General features: G+C 45.6%; 1 protein-coding gene across 5 annotated transcripts in view; it reads left to right on the forward strand.

The window, feature by feature from the left end:
• Nucleotides 1-15,645, forward strand: part of LOC129859600 (cyclin-dependent kinase 15-like) — a 36,545-nt gene that overhangs the window by 279 nt on the left and 20,621 nt on the right. For 2 of the 5 annotated variants that reach the window (XM_055929584.1, XM_055929585.1), the window contains exons 2-3: nucleotides 9,695-9,885; nucleotides 15,305-15,336. In XM_055929584.1, coding sequence (XP_055785559.1) covers nucleotides 9,840-9,885; nucleotides 15,305-15,336 — 78 coding nt within the window. In that variant the 5' untranslated portion in view covers nucleotides 9,695-9,839. Of the gene's footprint in view, nucleotides 1-9,287; nucleotides 9,886-11,466; nucleotides 13,756-15,304; nucleotides 15,337-15,645 lie in introns of those variants that run through there. The other 3 variants (XM_055929587.1, XM_055929586.1, XM_055929588.1) reach the window with 3 other exon arrangements.

The raw sequence follows: 15,645 nt of genomic DNA on the forward strand, positions 1-15,645 counted from the left end.
AGTATTTTTAGATTTAGAATATGTGCTAACTTGCATCTATAGGTACAGTGCAGTCATATTTGAATGACTAAATACAAAATCTGGAGTGACATACAGTGGGAAGAAAAAGTATGTGAACCCTTTCGAATTACCTGGATTTCTGCATAAATTGGTCATAAAATTTGATCTGATTTTCATCTAAGTCACAACAATTGACAAACAGTCTGCTTAAACTAATAACACATAAACAATTATAATTTTTCATGTCTTTATTGAACACACCGTGTAAACATTCACAGTGCAGGTTGGAAAAAGTATATGAACCCTTGAATTTAATAACAGGTTGACCTTCCTTTGGCAGAAATAACCTCAACCAAATGTTTTCTGTTGTTGCGGATCAGACCTGCACAATGGTCAGGAGAAATTTTGGACCATTCCTCTTTACAAAACTGTTTCAGATCCACAATATTCTTGGGATGTCTGGTGTGAACCGCTCTCTTGAGGTCATGCCACAGCATCTCAATCGGGTTGAGGTCAGTACTGACTGGGCCACTCCAGAAGGCACATTTTCTTCTTGTTGTCCTGTTCCATCACCTAACTTCTTTTGCGCTTCAATTGGCAGACAGATAGCCTTACATTCTCCTGCAAAATGTCTTGATAAAGTTGGGAATTCATTTTTCCGTCGATGATAGCAAGCTGTCCAGGCCCTGAGGCAGCAAAGCATCCCCAAACCATGATGCTCCCTCATAACACACTGTGTGCCCTCAGGCCCCTACTCCACCACTACCACCTATCTACAGTACTAAATCCATGTGTATGTATAGTGGATATGTTATCGTGCGTGCGTGCGTGCGTGCGTGTGTGTGTGTGTATGTGTGTGTGTGTGCATGTGTCTGTGCCAATGTTTATGTTGCTTCACAGTCCCTGCTGTTCCATAAGGTGTTTTTTATCTGCTTTTTAAATCAAATTTTACTGCTTGCGTCAGTTTCTTGATGTGGAATAGTTCCATGTAGTCATGGCTCTATGTAGTTGTCACGACTCCCGCCGAAGTCGGTCCCTCTCCTTGTTCGGGCGGCGTTCGGCGGTTGACGTCACCGGTCTTCTAGCCATCGCCGCTCCACCTTTCATTTTCCATTTGTTTTGTCTTGTTTTTCCGCACACCTGGTTTACATCCCCTCATTACTCTACGTGTATATTATCCTCTGTTCCTCCCATGTCTGTGTGTGGCATTGTTCGTTTCGTTACGTGTGTGACGCTTCAGGCTGGTCTTGCGCCGGGTATGGTTGTACCCATGGTTTTTATATTTTGTACCATTTTGTGTAATTTGTGCACATTCGCTTTTTTCCCTTGGGCCGGAGTGTTGTGACGCAGTTGCGTCCGGCTGTTTTCCTCTGCCTGAATAAAGTGTGCCTGTTCACTCATCTCTGCTCTCCTGCACCTGACTTCCTTCGACCAGTTGCGCACACTCTGACAGTAGTACTGTGTGCCTCCCATAGTCTGTTCTGGACTTGAGGACTGTGAAGAGACCTCTTGTGGCATGTCTTGTCGGGTATGCATGGGTGTCCGAGCTGTGTGCCAGTAGTTTAGACAGACAGCTCGGTGCATTCAACATTTCAATACCTCTCATAAATAAAAGTAGTAATGAAGTCATTCTCTCCTCCACTTTCAGCCAGGAGAGATTGACATGCATATTATTCATATTAGCTCTCTGTGTACATCCAAGGGCCAGCCATGCTGCTCTGTTCTGAGCCAATTGCCATTTTCCTAAGTCCTTTTTTGTGGCACCTGACCACACGAGTGAACAGTAGTCAAGGTGTGACAAAACTAGGGCCTGTAGGACCTGCCTTGTTGATAGTGTTGCTAACCACAGCTAGCGCTCATCAGCTATCCTTTAGCTCGGAAAACTATTGTCAGTTTTGTACAACGCGACTCAGACCAGAGCATACCAGACCTTTTTTCTCTCCATATCCCCGGATTTTTACCGCAAGCTCTGGACATTTACACCTGGATCTTGCAGCTAACCAGCTGCTATTCGAGTGACTATTGGCTAACATCAATTCCGGAGCAAACACCAATTATCCCGGAGCTAGCCAGCTGAAGAGTTCCATCAGCCACTCCTGGGCTACAATCACCTATCCGGACCCGTTTACTGCCGATGCGGAGCCCCACCGGGCCTTCACGACTGGGATACCGACGTTATCTGCCCGAGGGAGTTATTCAACTGGCCCCTCCATCGCGACGTAACCTGAACGCCCATATGCTAACTGCGGCACGCTAATCGTTAGCTGTCTTGAGCATATCGGCTGCTATCTGAACAGACAACCTCTCTTTCGCCATCGCCATCCGGCTTGGATTCTCTGTCGACACGACCACTCATGCATGTCAACATCAGAAGCCTCCTCCCTAAGTTTGCCTCATCTGCAGACGAATAGCCCATCCGCTGTGCCCTCAACCGGCCTCCGTCTGAGCAGACCCCCTCCGTCTGAGCAGACCTCCCCCCGGGCTACTAACTTTAAACGCCGCGGGCTAGTTTAGTGGAGGCCTCACTGCCCCATCTACGGCTGCCCCCTGGACACTATGATCACTTGGCTACATAGCTGATGCCTGCTTGACTGTCCATTAATTCACGGTACTCCATTCCGTTTATTTGTGTTTTATCTGTCGGCTCTGTGCTTTAACTCAGGATCTGTGTGTAGTTAATCCGACCCTCTCTGCCTAGCCGTCGCCATTTTTACCTACTGTTGCTGTGTTAGCTGACTAGCTGCTGTTATATCACCTGTTGTTTTAGCTAGCTCTCCCAATCAAGACCTGCAATCACTTTACGCCTTACTGCATGTCTCCCTCAAATATCAATATGCCTTGCATACTGTTGTTCAGGCTAGTTATCATTGTTTTGGTTTGCAATGGACCCCGTAGTTCCACTCTCCGTACCTCTGATACCTCCTTTGTCCCACCCCCCACACATGCGGTGACCTCACCCATTGAGACCAGCATGTCCAGAGATACAACCTCTCTTATCATCACCCAGTGCCTGGGCTTGCCTCCGCTGTACCCGTGCCCCACCATACCCTGGTCTGCACATTATGCCCAGAATCTATTCTACCACGCCCATAAATCTGCTCCTTTTATTCCTTGTCCCCAACGCTCTAGGCGACCAGTTTTGATAGCCTTTAGCCGCACCCTCATCCTGCTACTCCTCTGTTCCTCGGGTGATGTGGAGGTAAACCCAGGCCCTGCATGTCCCCAGTCACCCTCATTTGTTGACTTCTGTGATCGAAAAAGCCTTGGCCTCATGCATGTCAACATCAGAAGCCTCCTCCCTAAGTTTGCCTTACTCACCGCTTTAGCACACTCTGCCAACCCTGATGTCCTCGCCGTGTCCGAATCCTGGCTTAGGAAGGCCACCAAAAATTCTGAGATTTCCATACCCAACTATAACACTTTCCGTCAAGATAGAACTGCCAAAGGGGGAGGAGTTGCAATCTACTGCAGAGATAGCCTGCAAAGTTCTGTCATACTTTCCAGGTCTATGCCCAAACAGTTCGAACTTCTAATTTTAAAAATTAATCTCTCCAGAAATAAGTCTCTCACTGTTGCCGCCTGCTACCGACCCCCCTCAGCTCCCAGCTGTGCCCTGGACACCATCTGTGAATTGATCGCTCCCCATCTAGCTTCAGAGTTTGTTCTGTTAGGTGACCTAAACTGGGATATGCTTAACACCCCGGCAGTCCTACAATCTAAGCTTGATGCCCTCAATCTCACACAAATCATCAAGGAACCCACCAGGTACAACCCTAAATCCGTAAACATGGGCACCCTAATAGACATTATCCTGACCAACTTGCCCTCCAAATACACCTCTGCTGTCTTCAATCAAGATCTCAGCGATCACTGCCTCATTGCCTGTATCCGCCACGGGTCCGCGGCCAAACGACCACCCCTCATCACTGTCAAACGCTCCCTAAAACACTTCTGCGAGCAGGCCTTTCTAATCGACCTGGCCCGGGTACCCTGGAAGGATATTGACCTCATCCCGTCAGTTGTGGATGCCTGGTCATTCTTTAAAAGTTACTTCCTCCTCACCATATTAGACAAGCATGCTCCGTTCAAAAAATGCAGAACCAAGAACAGATATAGCCCTTGGTTCACTCCAGACCTGACTGCCCTCGACCAGCACAAAAACATCCTGTGGCGAACTGCAATAGCATCGAAGAGCCCCCGCGATATGCAACTGTTCAGGGAAGTCAGGAACCAATACACGCAGTCAGTCAGGAAAGCAAAGGCCAGCTTTTTCAAGCAGAAATTTGCATCCTGTAGCTCTAACTCCAAAAAGTTCTCGGATACTGTAAAATCCATGGAAAACAAGAGCACCTCCTCCCAGCTGCCCACTTCACTGAGGCTAGGTAACACGGTCACCACTGATAAGTCCATGATAATCGAAAACTTCAACAAACATTTCTCAATGGCTGGCCATGCCTTCCTCCTGGCAACCTTGGCCAACAGCCCCTACCCCCCCGCTGCTACTCGCCCAAGCCTCCCCAGCTTCTCCTTTACCCATATCCAGATAGCAGATGTTCTGAAAGAGCTGGAAAACCTGGACCCATACAAATCAGCTGGGCTTGACAATCTGGACCCCGTATTTCTGAAACTGTCCGCCGCCATTGTCGCACCCCCTATTACCAGCCTGTTCAACCTCTCCTTCGTATCATCTGAGATCCCCAAGGATTGGAAAGCTGCCGCGGTCATCCCCCTCTTCAAAGGGGGAGACACCCTGGACCCAAACTGTTACAGACCTATATCCATCCTGCCCTGCCTATCTAAGGTCTTCGAAAGCCAAGTCAACAAACAGATCACTGACCATCTCGAATCCCACCGTACCTTCTCCGCTGTGCAATCCGGTTTCCGAGCCGGTCAAGGGTGCACCTCAGCCACGCTCAAGGTACTAAACGATGTCATAACCGCCATCGATAAAAGACATTACTGTGCAGCCGTCTTCATCGACCTGGCCAAGGCTTTCGACTCTGTCAATCACCATATTCTTATCGGCAGACTCAGTAGCCTCGGTTTTTCTAATGACTGCCTTGCCTGGTTCACCAACTACTTTGCAGACAGAGTTCAGTGTGTCAAATCGGAGGGCATGTTGTCCGGTCCTCTGGCAGTCTCTATGGGGGTACCACAGGGTTCAATTCTCGGGCCGACTCTTTTCTCTGTATACATCAATGATGTTGCTCTTGCTGCGGGCGATTCCCTGATCCACCTCTATGCAGACGACACCATTCTGTACACTTCCGGCCCTTCCTTGGACACTGTGCTATCTAACCTCCAAACGAGCTTCAATGCCATACAACACTCCTTCCGTGGCCTCCAACTGCTCTTAAACACTAGTAAAACCAAATGCATGCTTTTCAACCGTTCGCTGCCTGCACCCGCACGCCCGACTAGCATCACCACCCTGGACGGTTCCGACCTAGAATATGTGGACATCTATAAGTACCTAGGTGTCTGGCTAGACTGCAAACTCTCCTTCCAGACTCATATCAAACATCTCCAATCCAAAATCAAATCTAGAGTCGGCTTTCTATTCCGCAACAAAGCCTCCTTCACTCACGCCGCCAAACTTACCCTAGTAAAACTGACTATCCTACCGATCCTCGACTTCGGCGATGTCATCTACAAAATAGCTTCCAATACTCTACTCAGCAAACTGGATGCAGTCTATCACAGTGCCATCCGTTTTGTTACTAAAGCACCTTATACGACCCACCACTGCGACCTGTATGCCCTAGTCGGCTGGCCCTCGCTACATGTTCGTCGTCAGACCCACTGGCTCCAGGTCATCTACAAGGCTATGCTAGGTAAAGTGCCGCCTTATCTCAGTTCACTGGTCACGATGGCTACACCCACCCGTAGCACGCGCTCCAGCAGGTGTATCTCACTGATCATCCCTAAAGCCAAAACCTCATTTGGACGCCTTTCCTTCCAGTTCTCTGCTGCCTGCGACTGGAACGAATTGCAAAAATCTCTGAAGTTGGAGACTTTTATCTCCCTCAACAACTTTAAAAATCTGCTATCCGAGCAGCTAACCGATCGCTGCAGCTGTACATAGTCCATCTGTAAACTACCCACCCAATTTACCTACCTCACCCCCCCATACTGCTTTTATTTATTTACTTTTCTGCTCTTTTGCACACCAGTATCTCTTCTTGCACATGATCATCTGATGATTTATCACTCCAGTGTTAATCTGCTAAATTGTAATTACTTGATTTATTGCCTACCTCATGCCTTTTGCACACATTGTATATAGATTCTCTTTTTTCTACCATGTTATTGACTTGTTTATTGTTTACTCCATGTGTAACTCTGTGTTGTTGTCTGTTCACACTGCTATGCTTTATCTTGGCCAGGTCGCAGTTGCAAATGAGAACTTGTTCTCAACTAGCCTACCTGGTTAAATAAAGGTGAAAGAAAAAAATAAAAAAAATAAAAAAGAAGGCAGAGCCTCGCTTTATTATAGACAGACGTCTACCCATCTTAGCTACTACTGCATCAACATGTTTTGACCATGACAGTTTACAATATAGTGTTACTCCAAGCAGTTAGTTTAGTCATCTCAACTTCCCCAATCTCCACATGATTTATTACAAGATTTAGTTGAGGTTTAGGGTTTAGTGAGTGTTTTGTTAAAATACAATGCTTTTAGTTTTAGAAATATTTAGGACTAACTTATTCCTTGCCACCCACACTGAAACTAACTGCAGCGCTTTGTTGAGTGTTGTAGTAATTTCAGTCGCTGTAGTAGCTGACGTGTATAGTGTTGAGTCATCTGCATACATAGAAACTCTGGTTTTCCTCAAAGTCAGTGGCATGTTGTTAGTAAAAAATTTAAAAAGCAAGGGGCCTAAACAGCTACCCTCGGGAATTCCTGATTCTAACTGGATTATGTTTGATAGGCTTCCATTAAAGAACCCCTTCTGTGTTGTTAGATAATGTTAGATCAAGTGCAGCGTCTGGTTGCTCCTCATTACACACCACAGACCAGCAAATATTATTTACATCATCAACATATGAATCACTGCAAAACTTCTTCTATGACCTCTCAAACACTATATTAGGCCCAGCCTTTGGAACTTTGGTTTTCCTAGATATGGCTATTATATTGTGATCACTACATCCTATCGATTTGGATACTGCTTTAAAGCAAATATCTGCAGTGTCAGTAAAAATGTGATCAATACATGATTTAATTCATGTGCTGTTTGTAACTACCCTGGTAGGTTGACTGACAACCTGATCCAGGTTGCAGGCACTGGTTACAGTTTGAAGTTTTTTTCTGAGTGGGCAGCTTGATGATAGCCAGTCAATATTTAAATCACCCAGAAAATGTACTTCTCTGTTGATATCACATACATTATCAAGAATTTCACACATATTATCCAGATACTGACTGTTAGCACTCGGTGGTCTATAGCAGCTTCCCACAAGAATGGGCTTTAGGTGAGGCAGATGAACCTGTAGCGATATTACTTCAACAGTATTTAACATTAGATCGTCTCTAAGCTTTACAGGAATGTGGTTCTGAATATAGACCGCAACACCGCCTCCGTTGGCGTTTCTGTCTTTTCAGGAGATGTTATAACCATGTATTGCTACCACTGTATCGTCAAAGGTATAATCTAAGTGAGTTTCAGAGATAGTCAGAATCAGTGGCTTCTTCCATGGTGTCCTCCCATGAACACCATTCTTGTTTAGTGTTTTCCGCATTGTAGACTCATCAACAGAGATGTTAGCATCTTCCAGAGATTTCTGTAAGTCTTTAGCTGACACTCTAGGATTCTTCTTAACCCCATTGAGCGTTCTGTGCTGTGCTCTTGCAGTCATCTTTGCAGGACGGCCACTACTTGGGAGAGTAGCAACAGTGCTGAAATTTCTCAATTCATAGACAATTTGTCTTACCTTGGACTGACTTTTAGAGATACTTTTGTAACCCTTTCCAGCTTCATGCAAGGCAACAATTCTTAGTCTTAGGTCTTCTGAAATCTCTTTTGTTTGAGGCATGGTTCACATCAGGCAATGCTTCTTGTGAATAGCAAACTCAAATTTTGTGAGTGTTTTTTATGGGTCAGGGCAGCTCTAACCAAAATCTCCAATCTCGTCTCATTGATTGGACTCCAGGTTAGTTGCCCCCTGACTCCAATTAGCTTTTGGATAAGTCATTAGCCTAGGGGTTCACACACTTTTTCCAAACTACACTGTGAATGTTTAAATGATGTATTCAATATAGACAAGAAAAATACAATAATTTGTGTGTTATTAGTTTAAGCACACTGAGTTTGTCTATTGTTGTGACTTAGATGAAGATCAGATCAAATTTTATGTCAAATTTATGCAGAAATCCAGGTAATTCCAAACGGTTCATGAGGAGAAGATGATTGCAGATCATTTTGAGCATTAGCGTTACATATGCAAAGAATGAGTTGTTAATAGTTAATAGTTTCCTTGTTTTTCCAGATATCAAAACAGAATTCAGTACGGTTCATCTTAGGGACGTCCATGAGAGTGATGACACATTTCAAGTCGATAGGCCACTGTGGAGTAGATTTACAGTGGTTTAAATGGACACATAAAATCTGATTTTGGATTTGTTAATAACTCATGTGATTTGTCATTTGGTCCTATGGTTCGTGAGAATAAGTTTTTCAAATGTTTAAAAAAATATATATATTTGGCATATTTTAGCATAGATGCTAATATGCATCTACTGTTATAGCGCGGCCATCTTTGAAAGCGTCAATGTTCTTTTCCCATACTCTTTAGCGACTAATTTGGAGTGAATCTGACTTTTAGTTAATGAGAAGATTTTTTATGATTATTCGAAGCATTATCATTACATAATCAAAACTTAACATGGTTCACCGTGTTAATGTCTGTGATGACCCTACAATGTTTCAAGTTGATAGACCATTGTGAAGGGGATTTACAAAGGATTTATTTGAAATGGACCTGATTTATCAATAACTCAGACATCTCCTAACCAATCAAGCGTTTCTCAAACTAAGTTAAGTGATGTACCAAACTTGATGTTCTTTGGACTTATGGTTCATGAGAATATGTTTTTCAGGTTTTCCAAAATGTCCAAGATGGAGGAAAATCTATCCTAATGGACCTTACGGGTCCTTGAGGCAAATATGAGGGTTTAAGTAAGACTACTGGCCAATCGGTGCCATTCTTTTTGACCAAGTTACTCACGGCCTCTAGTTTCTGTGTGCCGAATTAGATGTTTTTTTTTAACCAATCTATGCTTGAGTTAATGGAATGAAGATGATCAAAAGCGTGGCTCACTTCTGCCCACAGCACACACACACACATTAGTGACTCCCTGAACACAATGCTCAAGCTCCAACCTTTCAAAACACACCAGCAGCCCCTGCTCTCTCCTCCACTGAGAGCTCATTGGGCAGTGCCTCCTATCTGACGCCACTGATTGGCTATTGAATGTTGTCTCCCAGGCAGCAGAGGAACTGGCAGCAGGAGGAGACAGGGAGAAAGGAGGGAAAGAGAGAGTGGGAGGATACAGTGCAATATTGTGAGAGGGAGAGAGCAAAACAGAGAGAGCAATAGAGGAGGCAAGAGCACCTTCAGGCAAAAGGAGAAAGGAGGAAAAGGGAAAAATAGGAAAATCCTGTCTGTGTTGCTAAAGCTGTTTACGTCCTAGGTTGCTGAAGACAAGGAGGGGCTGTGACTGAGATGAGAGCGCTGCTGTAGCTGGGTCCAGTTCTAAGGATGCCGGGGTGGAAGTGAGGTTCTATAGCGGTTCCACAGCAGTTCCACAGCACCACCAGGCAGGAACCAACGCTGGGATGCAGAACCTACGACAAGCAGCCACTGAGGCTTTCCATCGCCTGGGTGAGTATCAGTCGAACCTACCCTCCCTAGAAACAGTACCACACTGACTCCAGTCGGGTTAGGGGATCGAGCAGTGCTTGCTCAAGCTTCCTCATACCCACAAACAGTATTTACGGAGTTCTCGTTGGTAGCCTGCTATGCTTATTGTGTTCCATCTTTGTACTATGCCAGATTCCAGGATACACTGCATGGGGGAATGTATTGTATGTTACCTAGGGAACACCATACCTAACTTGTTGGCATGACAACTATCCTTACACACTCTACAGGTAATGACAGGCAGCAGCTTGTTAACAGGGTCGGGTGTTGTAGCGTGGTATGTTGCCGTGTTCCAGGGATGCGGGCACCACTAGGGACCGGACTGTTCCAAGTGTCAGCAGCTTGGCACGGACTGGCAAGTTCTACTGCTGATCTACAGATGCAGCTAGGAAACCCACAGCTTATAGAATAAAGCATAAAAATGCTGATGAGCAGAGGGGTGTTTTGCTCCCAAAGTGGGAGAGAAGACACGCGAGGGGTGATGTGATCACGAGGGGAGAGAGGAGAAGAGAGGTTGAGGGGAGGCAGGAGCAGAGGGGTGTTTTGCTCCCAAAGTGGGAGAGAAGACACGCGAGGGGTGATGTGATCACGAGGGGAGAGAGGAGAAGAGAGGTTGAGGGGAGGCAGGAGCAGAGGGGTGTTTTGCTCGCTAAGTGGGAGAGGAAAGGGGTGAGGAGAGAGGTGAAGGATGAGGTAAGAAGCAGAACATGTGTTTTTCTCACTCAGTGGGAGACAAGACGGGAGAGGAGTGAGATGGTAACCCACATCTCCCCCAGGGTGGGTGCAGGTTGTCAGGGGGAGGGAAGGTAGACAGCTAAGGCATCAAGGTGCAGGCGGTTCCAGTTCCTAGGGGGGAGGTTGGTTGTCAGGGGGGATGGGTACTGGGTAGTTATAGTGCTGTTATACAGTCAGGGTAGATATAGTGCTGTTATACACTCAGGGTAGTTATAGTGCTGTTATACACTCAGGGTAGTTATAGTGCTGTTATACACTCAGGGTAGTTATAGTGCTGTTATACACTCAGGGTAGTTATAGTGCTGTTATACACTCAGGGTAGTTATAGTGCTGTTATACAGTCAGGGTAGTTATAGTGCTGTTATACACTCAGGGTAGTTATAGTGCTGTTATACAGTCAGGGTAGATATTGTGCTGTTATACAGTCAGGGTAGTTATAGTGCTGTTATACAGTCAGGGTAGTTATAGTGCTGTTATACAGCCAGGGTAGTTATAGTGCTGTTATACAGTCAGGGTAGTTATAGTGCTGTTATACACTCAGGGTAGTTATAGTGCTGTTATACAGTCAGGATAGTTATAGTGCTGTATTACACTCAGGGTAGTTATAGTGCTGTTATACACTCAGGGTAGTTATAGTGCTGTTATACAGTCAGGGTAGATATAGTGCTGTTATACACTCAGGGTAGTTATAGTGCTGTTATACACTCAGGGTAGTTATAGTGCTGTTATACACTCAGGGTAGTTATAGTGCTGTTATACAGTCAGGGTAGATATAGTGCTGTTATACACTCAGGGTAGTTATAGTGCTGTTATACACTCAGGGTAGTTATAGTGCTGTTATACACTCAGGGTAGTTATAGTGCTGTTATACAGTCAGGGTAGATATAGTGCTGTTATACAGTCAGGGTAGTTATAGTGCTGTTATACAGTCAGGGTAGATATAGTGCTGTTATACAGTCAGGGTAGTTATAGTGCTGTTATACAGTCAGGGTAGTTATAGTGCTGTTATACAGTCAGGGTAGATATAGTGCTGTTATACAGTCAGGGTAGTTATAGTGCTGTTATACAGTCAGGGTAGATATAGTGCTGTTATACAGTCAGGGTAGTTATAGTGCTGTTATACAGTCAGGGTAGTTATAGTGCTGTTATACACTCAGGGTAGTTATAGTGCTGTTATACACTCAGGGTAGATATAGTGCTGTTATACAGTCAGGGTAGTTATAGTGCTGTTATACACTCAGGGTAGTTGTAATGTTATAGAGCTGGGGAAGCAGGATGCTGGTGGTTCTGTAGACAGAGATGAATAATGCATCACTCTCACAGCTGCAGTGTAAACAAAATAAAGTAAGTGCTCTGTAGTCCTCTAAAAGACTCAGGGCAAATCTGTTAGGGGTCACTGCCAATTCAAATGCAATGGCACGTCCACTAACCAGTTTCCGCCACATTGGTTGTGTGTTGTTCGAATCAGAACTGTGCTAAGTGATTTTGTTATCGTACACAGGCAGGACAGCTGATGTTCCTCCTCTCTATTGTCCTGTCAGTTTGAACAAGGAAACGGTTGTTTTCTGTGATCTGAAGAGACTCGGATGAGCTTTGCAAATTTCTATCAGAGAGAGAGAGAGATCTGGTATCAGGATGATGTACTGCTCAGCTGCTTGGCCTGGGAGCATAACTCACAGGATGTTCAAACGAGCGCCTATCTCTACGCTATTCAGAGAGGCTGATAGTATGTCTGTACACTAGGCTGCTCGTACACCGCTTCTACACATGATTGCATGTTTACTCACGTCTTGAATCATTACCTACTTGTGCTATTTTCCATGTATCCCACACAACACAGTATGATAGTATGCCAGAGGTACGATTATAGAGGACAGGACTGGCTACGAGGGGGACACACCACAGGGTATTTCAATTCCAATAGAGCTCAGAGGAAATAGTATAAGAGCATCAATGACACATCGACTCCCACCCCCAAAATGCCTCAACCTCAATTCATTGAGGAGTGGGTACTTGAAGAATCCAATCTGTGTGTATGTGTGCTTTTTCAGCTTCGCTCGCTCTCTCTGACACATCTCATCCCCTCCTCAATACCCCCACTCCCCCCTGGGTGAGTTGGACAATAGACAAAGTTGCACTTTTTTTGACACCCCTCAAGCTGTACCTGTGTGGTGCCCATCTGTGAGATGTCTTTCTGTCTGTGACTGTCTGGTAGACCTGGCTGGAAGGCTACAGCGGCTCGTTCCGGTCAACATATGCCTGCCTGGCTCTGAGCCCCCCAGGCTGCTCCCAGTGGGTAGTGGATTAACAAGCTGCCTGGAAGCTGCCTGCCTTCCTGTGACAAGTGTCCACCTCCAACAGCTACGGCCCACTCTGCTCTGCTCTGTTCTGCCTCAGGAATACGGATGAGGGCTATCTGTATGTACGGGTCTGTATGAGGGCGAGATGGAGGGATAGGAATGGAGGGAGTGTAGGTGGTGAATGGTGGGCTCGGCTCGGCGTGTGATGGAGCATGAGTGACTGTCTCTCTGTGCCTCCATCTCTCTTCCATAAATAACCCTGACTGCATTGACGTGCTGTACCAAGGCAGAGCTAGTGGCTATAATATAATAATATCCTAACCTACTTTTTCCCCTTTTTCTCCCCAATTGGTAGTTACAGTCTTGTCCCAACGCTGCAACTCCCGTTCGGACTCGGGTCAGGTGAAGGTCGAGAGCCATGCGTCTTCCGAAACACGAACCTGCCAAGCCGCACTGCTTCTTGACACACTGCTCGCTTAACCCAGAAGCCAGCCGCACCAATGTGTCGGAGGAAACGCCAAACTGGCAACCGTGGTCAGTGTGCAGGCGCCCGGCCCGCCACAAGGAGTCGCTAAAGCGCGATGGGACAAGGACATCCCGGCCGGCCAAACCTTCCCCTTACCTGAACCACGCTGGGACAATTGTGTGCTGCCTCATGGATCTCCCGGTCACGGCCGGCTGTGACACAGCCCGGGATCAAACCCGGGTCTGTAGTGACTAATCAAGAACTGCGATGCAGTACCTTAGACCGCTGCACCACTCGGGAGGCCTCCGTTCTAGGGATTCTATTTCTATGGTAGCTACTTTACCTCACCTTAGTCCAATGCCCTTCAGTCAGAGTCATACCAGAACGTCCCTACCCCAGGATGTCTGCACATACAGCAGAGATCATGACCTCCATTTCCTGGTTGGCATTCCTAGTTTCTACCCAATCTAATTATAACTTGACTTTGTCGATAGCTGCACATGCTGAGCCAAGAGGAATTTTAGTTATTTGGAAAAGGCAATGTGCCAGCTGTACTGTATTCTTCCAAGACAAAGATATTTAGACTGGAACATGTTTGTATGGGTTTAATTATCCAATGTGTCAATTTATAGATGTGGCTTTTATATGAACAACAACATACATTTATACCCTCAATTTCCCATATCAAATTGATTATTGACAAACAATTATAGTTTTATATTACAGTATCTTTTTCTGTTTAAATACTATATGTGTTGCCATACAGGGAATAAGGCTTTCTGTAAAGCCTATTGTTATTCAAGTCAAGCAGCCCTAAATGTAATGTCTTGTCTGGATGGGTACAGCGATGCCTTCCCATTTAGAAGATAAGGAGCAGTCATGTTCCTGCAAACTTTGACTGTCACTTATGAGAAAGAGCTACTGACCCAGACTCCTCTCCAAGTTCTCTCTCTCTGTCTTTGTATCTCTTTCTTTCTGTCTCTCTCCCCATCTGGCTGTGTCTCTATCTCTCTCTGTGTCTGTGTCTCTCTCTGTCTCTCTCCAAGTCTCTCTGTGTCTCTGTCTCTCCAAGTCTCTCTGTGTCACTGTCTCTCTCTGTCTCTCTGTGTCGCTGTCTCTCTGTGTCTCTCTGTGTCTCTGTCTCTCTCTGTGTCTCTGTGTCGCTGTCTCTCTGTCTCTCTGTGTCTCTCTCTGTCTCTCTATGTCTCTCTGTGTCTTTCTCCAAATCTCTCTGTGTCTCTGTCTCTCTGTCTCTCTCAGTCTCTCTGTGTCTCTGTCTGTCTGTCTGTCTGTCTGTCTGTCTGTCTGTCTGTCTGTCTGTCTGTCTGTCTGTCTGTCTGTCTCTCTCTCCTTGTCTCTCTCTGTCTCTCTGTCTGTCTGTGTCTCTCTCCAAGTCTGTGTATCTCTCTCACTGTCTCACACTCCCCAACTTATATCATCATCATCACTCACATGTCACACGCACACATTTTCATCTCTTCCTCCTGTCACTCATCCTCTTCCTCTCCCTCCTCCTCCTCTTCTTCCTTCCCTGCTCCACTCCTCTCTCATTTGACATCCCTGCTCCACTTTTCACATTCCATTAGAATCTCCCAGCTACAGAATTTTACCACAGTGGACTTAACGTTAAATTCTATCTTCAGCTGAATTCTTACAAAGCAATGATAAAAGCAGTAGACAATGTAGCATCCTTGAAACACAGGAACTTAAAGTTTATGGTTTGGTCCAAATGGTTTGGTCCAAATGTTGTTTCCAAGTGTTCCAACCATGTGTTCTATCATAGTGTTCTATCCAAGTGTTCTATCATAGTGTTCTAACCAGTGTTCTATCCAATTGTTCTTAACAAGTGTTCACTCTTTCTGTCTTTCGTTCCTGGCAGGTCTGAAGCAAAGACAGCTGGGATATGAGGAGGTAAGATACCCTGTGTTATTGTCCGTGACTGAAACACTTACGAAAGACTATTTTTAAGGGTCAGATTCGACTATGTATCACAAGAGTTTTAGACAGTTAGACGTACTTTGTTGTTCCCTCTCTCTGTTTCTCTCTGGCGTCCTCCTCCGTCCCTCCTGGGGAGAGAGAAGATGAACAGAATAGTCAACACTGCCCCCTGCTGAGAAGAGTGGGTGGAGGAGATGGAGCATGAGAGGGAGGGAGGGGCTGTAGACACACACACACACACACACACACACACACACACACACACACACACACACACACACA

Source organism: Salvelinus fontinalis, chromosome 7 (assembly GCF_029448725.1).
Source record: "Salvelinus fontinalis isolate EN_2023a chromosome 7, ASM2944872v1, whole genome shotgun sequence".
Lineage (NCBI taxonomy): Eukaryota > Metazoa > Chordata > Actinopteri > Salmoniformes > Salmonidae > Salvelinus > Salvelinus fontinalis.